The sequence below is a fragment of the Hevea brasiliensis genome, chromosome 16 (genome assembly GCF_030052815.1).
Source record: "Hevea brasiliensis isolate MT/VB/25A 57/8 chromosome 16, ASM3005281v1, whole genome shotgun sequence".
NCBI lineage: Eukaryota > Viridiplantae > Streptophyta > Magnoliopsida > Malpighiales > Euphorbiaceae > Hevea > Hevea brasiliensis.
In genome coordinates, this window is record NC_079508.1 from 38,157,733 (window position 1) to 38,170,186 (window position 12,454).

General features: G+C 31.1%; 1 protein-coding gene across 2 annotated transcripts in view; it reads left to right on the plus strand.

Moving 5' to 3' along the window:
• The first annotated feature begins 2,359 nt into the window (after positions 1–2,359).
• LOC110669910 (phospholipase SGR2) overlaps positions 2,360–12,454 on the plus strand; it is a 38,638-nt gene continuing 28,543 nt past the window's right edge. Inside the window, exons 1-8 of one of the 2 annotated variants that reach the window (XM_058138732.1) lie at positions 2,360–2,988; positions 3,170–3,270; positions 3,518–3,712; positions 7,500–7,655; positions 7,896–7,967; positions 8,073–8,225; positions 10,724–10,774; positions 11,632–11,802. In XM_058138732.1, coding sequence (XP_057994715.1) covers positions 2,787–2,988; positions 3,170–3,270; positions 3,518–3,712; positions 7,500–7,655; positions 7,896–7,967; positions 8,073–8,225; positions 10,724–10,774; positions 11,632–11,802 — 1,101 coding nt within the window. In that variant the 5' untranslated portion in view covers positions 2,360–2,786. Of the gene's footprint in view, positions 2,989–3,158; positions 3,271–3,517; positions 3,713–7,499; positions 7,656–7,895; positions 7,968–8,072; positions 8,226–10,723; positions 10,775–11,631; positions 11,803–12,454 lie in introns of both variants that reach the window. The other variant, XM_058138733.1, reaches the window with a different exon arrangement.

Genomic DNA, 12,454 nt, shown 5'->3' on the forward strand with positions numbered 1-12,454 from the left:
CAATGTTACATTTCAAATTTGGATAAAATTTTTACAAATATTTCAATTTTGACTTTTTTTTTACTAAAATTGAAATATTATGATTAAAACGCAAAAACACACAATAGTTTAAATTTTTCGTATGATTTGTCCTATTCTAAAATTATGCAAAATAATAAAGTGCTTTTGCCCTAATGTTAGCTTAGTTGCCTAATTATTAATAGAACATAGATTTCACTAGATAAAATCGAAAATTTTCCCTTAACATTAACATGAAACTCTAGGAACTATATATATCCACTGAGAGTTGAATATATAAAAATTTTTTTAACAAAAATTCAAAATCTTTCTTATTGTAATGTCCTCTTAAAATGCCAAAATCAATTGTTATGAACTTATATTTAAGTAATTAACTTAAACATAATAAAAAAAAATAAGGGTACAATGTTAATTTTTCCTCTTTTAATTCAACAGATAAATTATATTTCACTCATATCCTAATAACTTTTTCAAACAATATAAAAGAAATTAGCCTTGCACAATTAAGGATGCAAACAAAGGGTAGGAAAGAAACAAACAAACAAAGGGTAGGAAAGAGAAAGAGAGTAAAAACAAATTAGGTTCTTTTGTACATCTATCCAAAATGGCACATCATTTGAAAGTAACTTCAGTTTGGTTAATGAATTAACCAAATCAAATTGATAAATCAGTCTTTTTTTTTTTTTAGAAAAAATTAATAATTGAAACCAAACTAAAATATAAAAAAATAAAATTAAATAAGTTTAATTTCATCTTTCGATTAAAATCAAATTTTGCTCACCGCTGATCAAACAACTTATCTATCGTGACCTCTTCTAAAAACCTAGCCCAATCAATATTTAATATATCATACATTTAATATTTATTTAATAATATACCAATTGAATTTTGATTGAACCTCATATTCTTAATTATTTATCTTAACTAATTTAATAATCATATTGGATTTAAAAACGTTGAGATATATGATAACATCATTTATTTTATGTATAAATTTTATATATTTATATATTAAAACTTTAATATGTCAAAAGAGAATTTATTTTATATATTTATTTATTTATTTATATATATGTTTATTAGTATTTTTTTTGAGAGAATGTATATATTAATCTGTTTGTCATTCACTTTCATGAGTTTAGTATTTTTGTTTCGCCTTTTGTTTTGTATGCTAAATTAATTTTATTTTATTTAAACATGTCAAAAGTAAGATCACAAATGCGTCAGAGATCTAATAAAAAAAAATAAAATTCATAACATTTTTATAAAAATAAAATTAAAAAAAGGGTACCTTATTTTTTAAAATCTTATAAGTGTATGAAGGGTGCATTTTGTCTTTTCGGGTAACTTCCGATAAGGTAACCATAATTTATTAAAATTAATTGTTTAATTCTGATTTTTTAAGCCTATTAAAATATTAATATATTTTATAAAATTAAAATTTTTAATCGGTTACAAAATTTTGTCAACTTATTTTTGTTTAAATATCTATTCAATTTAGAAAGTGTTTAACTTAATTAATTTTAAATTAATTTAAATTAATTTAAATTTATAAATATTTAAAATTTTAAATAAATACATATTTAGTAAAATATTTATTATTGACTGATAAACAATTTATATATTTAATAAAAAATAACTTATAAATATATTTATTATTAAAATAATAAAAAATATTAAATAAAATTTATGATAAAATTTTAAAAATTAAATAAAAATAATATAGTAAAATATTTTATTAAATTAATTTATAAGCAATAACTTATAAGTATCAAAGTGTAAAGTGAAGGAAAAATTAAATATTAACTTATTTTTTTTTAATTTATATGATAAAAAATTATTATAAATAAATAAATTAATATATTTTTAAAATTTATAAATTAATTTGATAAATATATAAACTCAAATAACCACCCACCCTCTTAGTTCTTATAATTTTAATTTTTATTTTACTTAATCATCATAATTCTAATTATATTAATTATATTAAAATAATTTGATTAATGTTTCATTAACAAAATCTAACAAATTGATTAAAGTCAAGGACTTTTATAACATGTTACAGGGTCTAAAAACCTTTGCTTTTCATTCACGCAAAAATAAAGCGTTGGACATTTTAATTAGATTTTTAAAAAAAATTAAACAGTTAATTTTTACAGACATCGGCTTTGATAAGAAATTATTAGTTTTATTTAGTATATATGTATTATTTTTAATAATTATATAAAATTTATTTTTTATATTATAATAAAAATTTAACTTTTTTTTTATAAAAGAGTATTATTTTTTAGTAATATAGATACAGCTAATAATTAGTCGGATTTGATAATAGTTTATTTATTTAATTTTTTTTTAACCAGGTTTTGATTTAACGTGACATTCAAGGCGTCGTTATGTTCCAAAATTCTCTCGAATTCAATATCTTCTCTTACATGGGTTTTGACAATACCAGTTCCAATTCCTCCAATTTTACTGAACCATTTAATTTCATCTTGTCTTCTTTGCTGGGTTTTGTTTAATTTACGTGTTTTTGGAGCTTTTTAATTTTTTATTTTTTGAAATCCCATTTGATAATTTGCCGATATCGTAAGCCTGGGCCTGAGTTTTGTGCAATAGTCTATTTATTTTCTAGGTGAATTTGCACTGGGAATCTGCACTTAGATAACTTGAAGAAACCTCATTTGATACTTTCTCAAACAGTTTAGATATGCCAAATCCCTTTCCTTAGGCCATTTTGAAGATTACCCATTTTACTAGTTTGCTTTGGAATGGCGGATTCCATAGCAAATCCGGATATTTCGGAGGAGACATCGCCTGATATGCTGAAGAATACCCCGTCGAACATTGCGAGATTGGAGGATGTGATAGAGCATTCCAAAGGCCGTCAGAAGTACCTGGCACAGACTAGGAGTCCCTCTGATGGAAGCGATGTTCGATGGTATTTCTGCAAGGTGCCTTTGGCTGAGAATGGTAAGTATGGGTTCTTTATTTGGTTGAGTATGCTCTAGCCTGATTGAAATGCTACAATCAGCTGAATTTTTTTTTTCTCCTTTTTTTTGTTTATTTGTACTGATTAGCTTTGATAGTTTTTGTTTAAAGTGAAAAAGGAAAAGCAAAACTGCTCAAATTTGCTATTTTAGTGTTTCTACAGAGTTGGCTGCCTCAATTCCTCGCACGGAGATAGTGGGAAAGAGTGATTATTTTCGTTTTGGCATGAGAGATTCTCTTGCAATAGAGGCTTCTTTCTTGCAGGTGAGCATTTTGAAGACTATTGTTGGTTAAATTTTTAATCTAACCCCATGTATCTTAGACTGCAGGACACATTTTTAATTTGGTAGCTTTTCTTTAATAGTACTGATGCATTATTTTGATATTGATTGAAATAGTTCATTTACATATTATTTCTAATAATTTGTGCATCTAGAAAGTGGAATGTCTGATCAGTGTAATGCAATATCTTGATTTGTTTACTTTTTGTTTTGTTGGACATGCATTATAGAGAGAGGAAGAATTACTCTCTAGTTGGTGGAAAGAATATGCAGATTGTAGTGAAGGTCCTAGGAGTCGACCTTCATCCAGTAAGAAGCTCGATATGCAAAAAACTGCACCCTCTATAGAAAGTGCTAAGGCAACTCAATTGTATGAAGTGGATGAAGAGAGAGTTGGTGTGGCTGTAAAAGGAGGACTTTATGAGGTATTCTTCATCTTTCTCATCCTTGATTTTGCTTTTGTAATTTCTCAATTGTCTTTTTCTTGGGTTCTATTTGATACTATATTTTGCCAACCGGAAAGCAAACCATAATGAAAGCTAAACTTTCAAATGTAGAAAACGATGTTATTGAGGGATAAGTTAACAACAGGAAGTGAATTGTAGTCACTCTTTTTACATGCAGAAACAATTTGGAAATCTAAAGTTCTGTTAGGTATTTTTTTTTTTTAGATTTCTTTCTTTAAATGGACAAGGGTTAGTTTGACCATAAGGTAAATTTAATTTTGAACAAGGAGGGCTTGTAACATCCCTAAATGAGGACAAAGACAGAGAATAAATGAAATATGGTGGAAATCCACTTCCTAGGCAGAAGAGGAAATAAGGGATGTGAATGATGTCCAAGTAACCTCAGTCTCAAAGATGGCTATGTCTAGGGCAAAAGATTGACTGTATTTTTTGATTTAAAAGGTCAGATTGTTGTCCTTCAGTTGTATTTTTGGAGAGGGGTGTTTTCTTTCTCAAGTGTTTGGACTACTAGATCTAAATGTAAAAAGAGCAGATTTTTTTTTTCTTTTTTTTTTTTTTTGGTAATCAACTGTTGCAATAAACAGAGAACACTGAAAATAATGTACAATTTTAATGCTGTTATTTTTCGCTCTTAGGTAGACCTGATAATGTTTATGATCTAATTAATGTTTTTGGCCAAGTGTGGGGAGTGGGGGAAGTCAAAAAAATGGAGATGTAGTGGGATTTATGGCAAAAATAGGTAATTACTTTCTTATTTCATTTGAACTAATGACTGCTAATACATGGAGAGGTTTAAAGATTCATCAAGGTGCATGTTGTCTGTATTTTCAAAGGGATATAGATGTCTGACTCTGATGTAAAATGCACAAATTTTTTGAGAGGGAAGCTTTGCTTTTCATTTACTTTATGTAGTTGCATATCTTTACACATTTTCCATCTATGTAGTAAATAATAGAGAAGCATGTATCTAATGGAAATTTATAGGGAGCGGAAGAAGGATCTCTACATGGTATTCATTGAACTAGAAAAGGCATGTCATAGAGTACTGAGAGAAGTTCTTTGGCGGAGAAGAAATGAGTCAATATCAAATATGCATAAATGTCATTAAAAACATGTAAGAGGGGGTGGTTACAAGTGTAAAAATAGTGGGAGGGGATATAAATGAGTTTCCCATGAAAATGGGTTACATTAGGGATCGACTTTGATTCCGTACCTATTTTCCTTAGTTGTTGTTGAGCTAATCAGTCATATTCAAGATAATGTCCATTGGTGCATGTTATTTCCAGATGATTGTCTTACTGGATGAAATTAGTGAAGAAGTTAATAAAAAATTAGAGTTGTGTAGAAGATCTCTTCAGAGTAAGGATTTTAGGTTAAGTAGAAGTAAGACGGAATATATGCATTGCGAATTTAGCTATGGGAGAGGTTCAATTGGATGGATTTTTGGTGCCAAAATGGAACCAATTCAAGTATTTAGTTTCAATCATCCAAAAGAATGGAGCAATTGAGAATGTAATTCATAAGATCAAAACAAGATGGATGAAATGGAGGAGTGCTACTGGTGTGTGATGCGACTGTAAGACCCCTGACAAGGTGAGGGTAAATTCTATAAAACTATGGTTATGCTAACTATGTTATATGAGAGTGAGTGTTGGTCAAAGGTACAACATATCTATAGGATGAGTGTGACAGGATGCGGATGTTAAGTTGAATGTTTGGAATTACGATAATGGGTAAGATTGAGAATGATTACATCTGTCTGAGAGTGCATGTAGCACATATTGGGGATAAAATGAGATAGTGTTGATTAAGATGGTTTGGTTACATCCAACATAGGCAATCAAATGCTCCAATACGAAAAATATGATAAATTAGTGGTAGATTGAATGAGGAGGGAAAGGAGGATACCTAAAATAAGGTGAAATAAAGTAATATCAAAATATTTACAATTTTTGAACATTGATATGGAATTGGTTTCAAATCGAGTTGAATGGTGAAAAAGGATCCATATAGTTGATCCCAACTAGTTTAAGTATTAAGGCTTAGTGTGTTTTTTGTTTTTTTATTTTTATTTTTTTTATTAATAAACTACAAGTGCTAATTATTAAGGCTTAGTAATTGTTATTGTTATATGTATCTTATGGCAAGAGTTCAAACTGCCCTTTTCATTTTCAATCCCTTGTTGCAAGTATTATTTAAGATTTGAGCTGTCAGATTGCTGCAATTGAATTTTCTGTGTTATTTTGTCAAGGCCCCCGGATATGGATGTGATGTTTAGTATTGGCTTGGAGAGCAGTGCTCTATTTTTCTTCATTTTTATACGAGTCTATGACTCTATGATTTTGAAAAGTTTTCTTTTCCCCTGACATCTAATGCAATTGGAGGGTTTTTGGTTCATTGATTTGTGTTTCTATCTTATCTCATTTAGGGAATGGGACCTTATCCCCCATATTATAATTATTTATTCTTTTCTCTCTTTAATAGTGTCTTATCTTATCAAAGAAGGTTGATAAGAGTGTTTTGTTTGGAAGATGAGTAGCGGCGATTACCACGCTGCTTGACTAGATTACCTGGCTAATTTAATGTCACTTCACCAAACAACTTAACTTTTTCCGCGACTGGGTTATTGCTTCTTTCAAAATAACGATTTGCTTTGTTAGGGACAGTGAAGGAATAACTGTTGCATCTTATGGAAACTATTAGACATGATTTTGGTGTCTTGATAAGTGGATGTGATGCATCAAGTATCATGGAATATTAGGACAGGTGCAGAGCCAGAATTGCACTTTAATTTCATAGTGGGATTAAGTTAAACATTTTGTTTGGCTGGTAATACTTAATAGTTGAAAATAATGGTTCATTGCAAGTTTAAGACCTAATGGCATTGTCATTTCTTGTATATATCTTTTGATTTCTCTGTGGTGGGACTAATAGATATTTGCATTTGCATTGTTCTGTCACTTAGAATATTTAGGCCATGACACTTGCTATTACTAGTGAATAGTATTTTTGCACCTGGGCCCTGGAGTCTCTTTGAATATTTATTTTGGGGAGTTTTTGTAAAGATGAAAGTGGGAAGGTTCCTTGGAGTTGTGCAAGGTGTAGTGATTTGGATTGATTTATTAAAGAATTTTTTTCCAAAGTTTTCTTCTTTATTTTAAACTAAGGAGGGATCCTTTTCTGTGTGCTGTTTCCTTATCTCGTCTAATATAATGAGGAATGAACTGTGGGTGTGATTAAGCTGTTTAAACTACATGTGATGATTGGCCCTCAATTGAAAAAAATTACCAATTCCAAAAGATCTAATCTCATTGGCATACCAAATATGGTATAGTTTATTGATCTTGTAACTAATATTGATATTATGCTGGCAAATTTGGGATGTATGGGAATTTATTTGGCTCTTTACCGCATGGCATCTCATATTCCATTCTCTCTCTCTTTTCTTTTCCTGGTTATTTGAAGCTGGAACAGCTAATTTGTTCTTCACATTCTGTTGTATTGATCCTTTTCCTTTAGTATTTAAATTTAATTTCTTTGTTACGTGTCCAATGAAACAATGGCATAAAAGGAATCTGGTTCTCGCATAGTTGTCTTAATCAAGATTTATATTATTATCATACAAGTTTATATTCACTCATAACTGGTTTCTCATGTTCATAAATTTGGCACGTTATTCCATAATTTGATGTAAAATTTAAAGCACTATGATGATTTCCAAAACTGATATGTTTTTGTTTTGCAGGTAGATCTAGTGAAGAGACATTGTTTTCCTGTTTATTGGAATGGAGAAAATCGGCGTGTTTTAAGGGGTCATTGGTTTGCTCGTAAAGGGGGCCTTGATTGGCTGCCCATTCGTGAAGATGTTGCAGAACAATTAGAGACTGCATATTGCAGCCAGGTTGGCTCAGTGCTACCATCTATTCCTTTAAATAATTTGACACAGTGGGTGCAACACATTACTCATTCTTGCCACAGAATTTCTGTAATTCTAAAGAAAGTTTATACGTGAGAGTTTGCATTAGTGTAGAAGTATGCTGGAGAAAGGATGATCTTCTGTAAACTTGCATGTTTAAGTTTGCATCTTTGAAGCTTTAAGTGGTTTCTCTCTCCATTTCTTCAACTTTGGACTTGGCTTTAGGTTTGGCGTCGGAGAACATTTCAACCAACAGGGCTTTTTGCAGCGCGTATTGATTTGCAAGGGTCTACTCCAGTGAGTAATGCTGTAGAAAAGGATATTTCATTCTTTAGATTGTTATTATCTGGTGCATACACAAATATATGGTGAACATCAAATATGATGGGCTGTGCCATGCAGGGACTTCATGCACTTTTCACGGGAGAAGACAATACATGGGAAGCTTGGCTTAATGTTGATGCTTCTGGTTTTAAAAGTGTCATTAGCTTAAGTGGAAGTGGAATTAAGTTGAGGCGTGGTTTTTCAGCATCTCACTCAGCAAAACCAACCCAGGTTTCTTTCTACGTCTGTTGTAGCAGAAAGCAAGCTACCTTTTGTTTATTGTTCACAAAAAATGGCATTTATACATGACAGCAAACTTCTTGTACCAGCTGCTCTTCCTACATATCCTCATTGCTCAATCTTTCTCTCATCATTTTATGTAAAATGTCAGAATGGTTATAGTTCTTTAGTTGCCTTTATTATGCCATAACTAATGGTAGGAATTGCTATTCTTGGATTCATTTGGTGGAATAAGGTCCTTACACTTTTCTTGAGTGCATGTGCTTCTGTACAAGGGGTAAAGATTAGATTCATGTGTAATTATTTGATTGATGCCAATGAAATATACTTGTTGGAACTAACATGTCTATGCTTGCTTGGGATCTATTTGGTATTTTCTAGCATCCATTTTGGGAAACAACTTTCAAAATTTTGCAAACAAGAAAGAAAAATGCAATGAGTGGCTATAGTGTTGTTATAAGCCCTAGGCCCTTTTAAGTGGCAAGTGCTAGTGGAGCCTATGTGAAAGGTGCAAGTTCTAAAATGTAGATGCTTGCTTGAGGCTAAGCATCGCACCTAAGCAAAATTAGGTGGCATGTGTTTCAATAAAACAAGGTTTATAACCATGGTTATCAAAACTAGATTGGATTAGTCGGTTGGACTGGTTTAAGCGGGAACCATACTAATGACCGGCTTACAAGGTTTTAAATTGCATCCACGGCCGCGGTCATGAGTCGCAAAAATAGGCCTATAGCGGTCGTAATATAATGGTAACGGCTAAGTGCTATGCAAATTTTTTTGAAAAATTTGCAAAATTCATGAAATGAGTAGATATTGGTAGATGCAAGGAAAACTGATATACGCGATTATAGAATAAACATTAATTAATAATTTATTTTAGTAAAATTAATTTTGGAAAATAATTCAAATTAGAAAAAAAACACATAAACCTATAGATCAGGCAAACCAATGCTTCATGTTACAAATTTAACAACAAACCTAACATCAACAAAATTTTCTTCAACAAATATATATATATATATAAAGAATAATACTCACCTTTTGCAAGAAGTAGTTGTGGAGAATAGAGATATTTGTGATGATCTTTCCTTAAAAATAAGAATAAGGTAGAGATTTATTGAAAGAAGCGGAAATTTTGGTAAAATTTTGAGAGAAAATGTCATAGAAACAGTAGTTGAAAGGCCGGAACAGGCACAGAGAATAAAAAAAAATAAAGAAAACACTACATGCATGTGTTTTTTGTTAGTTGAATATTGAGGTAACGGCCATTACCGTTACATAACAGTGGTGCCAATAATTTATTTTATTAGTGTGTTAATTGAATTTTTAAGTTAAGTAGAACGAAGACAGAATACATGCATTGCAAGTTCAGTGAAGGCCAAACTGGTGATAGGGAAGGAGTTAGTTTGAATGGAGTGGTACTGTCCCAAAGTAATCACTTTAAATATTTAGGCACAGTCCTTCAAGTAGATGGGGGATGTGAGGAGGATGTTAGTCATAGGATTAAAGCCAGATGGTTGAAGTGGAGACGTGCCACAGAAGTTTTATGTGATCGTAAGATTCCTAATAAATTGAAAGGAAAATTTTACCGTACAGCTATACGACCGGTTATGTTATACGGTAGTGAGTGTTGGGCACTGAAAGAGCCGTATGCATCTAAGATAAGAGTTGCAAAGATGAGAATGTTAAGGTGGATGAGTGGCCATACTAGACTAGATAAAGTCCGTAATAAGAGTATTAGAGAAAAGGTAGGAGTGGTGCCAATCGAAGATAAGTTGAGAGAAGGGAGATTGAGGTGGTTTGGTCATGTGAAGCGTAGACATACGGAGGCTCCAGTTAGACAAGTAGAGCACATTAGGTTAGAGGATAGAAAAAAAAAGGGGTAGACCTAAATTGACTTGGAGGAGAGTAGTACAACATGACCTAGAAGCATTACATATTTCTGAGGATTTAACCCAAAATCGTTCAGAGTGGAGAAAGTGAATCCATATAGCCGACCCCAAATTTTTGGGATAAAGGCTTAGTTGAGTTGAGTTGAGTTGAGTATAGTATAAATAAATTTATTATTATAAAAATTTTATTCTAAGTTTTTTTATTATAAAATATTATTATTGCAAGATTTAAAATTTCAGCTAAATGTTTTAAAATAATTTTAAAAATATTTCATATTGAAATTTAATTTTTTATAAAAAATATCAAGCTGCTAATTATAGTAATACTAATAAACTATTATTATTTTTAAGAGATTGTTAATTTTATAAAATATATATTAACAGTATAAGGGTTAAACTCTCTGGTTCAATCTTGGTTGAATTTTAAACTTTTAATCCTCTGCCTTCTCTAATTCAATAACCGGGCTGGGTTTGGAAACCATGTTTATAATGTAGAATAGGAAAAAGAAAGTAAAAGTTCATAAATTAGTTTAGCTAGCCTATTAGCTGATAAAGTGTAACTGTTACTTCTGTTAACAATCATTTTCTTTTATGAAGGATGAGCTTCGACAACAGCAGGAGGAAGAAATTGATGATTACTGTTCACAGGTGTGCAATGTTTGATTCTGCATGTTGTGTTGATTCAAGCTAGTTTCAGTAAATGACTATTTTGTCATGTATGTATGACCTATGCTTAGGAATTCTTTTAGTGAAATTTGTAGTGTCTTCCTTTCTTTTAATAAAAAATTTTAGGCCCAAGGCCCAAATTGGCTTATTAACTTAGGTCCAATAGTCAAATAGGCCTTTGATATTCTTTTGCAGTCAATTGAGCCGGTCACAATTTAATCTCAATCCAATTAAACCCAACTTAACGGTGTTAATAAACAGAGTTAAAACAAATTTGTAAAATAGATTATTAAAAAAAAGAAGGGTGACCCAGTACCACGAAGCATCCCGCACTTGTGGGATTGTTTGAATCATCTGTCGTACTGATTCAGAGACCATGTATTTCCATGGATTGGAGTTATTGTTGTTTTTATGCTGTTAATTCTACTGATACTCTTTTGCTTCTTTTCAAAATGGAGTGATACTCTTTTGCTTCTTTTCAAAATGGAGTGATTCTTGTAGACCCTTGCAGCAAGGCCATTTTATGTGTGAAATGATTACTTACCTTTACTTGGTTGTAATTTTGTAAATAATGTGGCTGATAATCTTTTACTTTTGTATGTTCAAGTGGAGAAATGATCAAGAGAGAACATGATTTTTTTTTCTTAATATTATGCAGTATGCACATAAACTTAACCTAGTTCTAGCTATATGCATTCAGACTTCGTAGCTTTTTTCTCTGTAATTTTGTTAAATAAATAGTTTTCCTTTTCCTCTGCATGAAGGTTCCTCTTTTAATATTATAATGCGTCATTAACTTTGTTGATTGGATATTATTTAATCTTTTTTTTTGGGTCTAGGTTCCTGTTCGTCATGTTGTTTTTATGGTTCATGGCATTGGCCAGAGGTTGGAGAAATCTAATTTGGTTGATGATGTTGGTAACTTCCGCCATATCACGGCGGGTCTTGCTGAAAGACACCTTACTGCACACCAACGTGGTGCTCAGCGAGTTCTTTTCATACCATGCCAGGTAAATAAAATGCTAACCTCTCCACTTTGGAGTTCCCTTTATAAATGATTTAGAATGTTCACATTTCACAACCAAGCTAAATATTGTCCATCTCCAAAATTTTCCCTTAATGATTACTAACTTGTGAAGTTTAAACATTTTTTATATGCTCTATACAAGAAAGGATGATTTCATAAATTATTATATCTTGTTTATTGACTTTTTAGAGCAGACAACTATAATGGACATCTCAAGAAGGAAAATGGGGATTTTCATGTGGGATAAAGTTCTTTTCTGTTTAGTTTATTCTTTTATTATCTGTTTGGTGACTCCCTTTGATGAACAAAGGTGAAATTGCATCGCATTTCATGTGGTTCTAAGGAAGTTAGGATTTGTTTAATATGAATGGAAAGGTACTGTAAAGTAACAGGTCTGAATCAATCTCAGGGAAGGAGATTGAAACAGAATTCTCAGAGAACATAAGAGAAACAATAAGATTAAGTGAGAAAAGAATAGAACAAGATGAGAAGAGAAAAGAGCATAGAGATGAGAGAAATTATTATTGAATATGATTCCTTAAATGAATTGATTACGGTAGTGTCTATTATTTTTATAGGCAAAGTAGTAACTGCCTCCTAACAAACTCAAACAGAACAGTTAGTTGCAACTGATT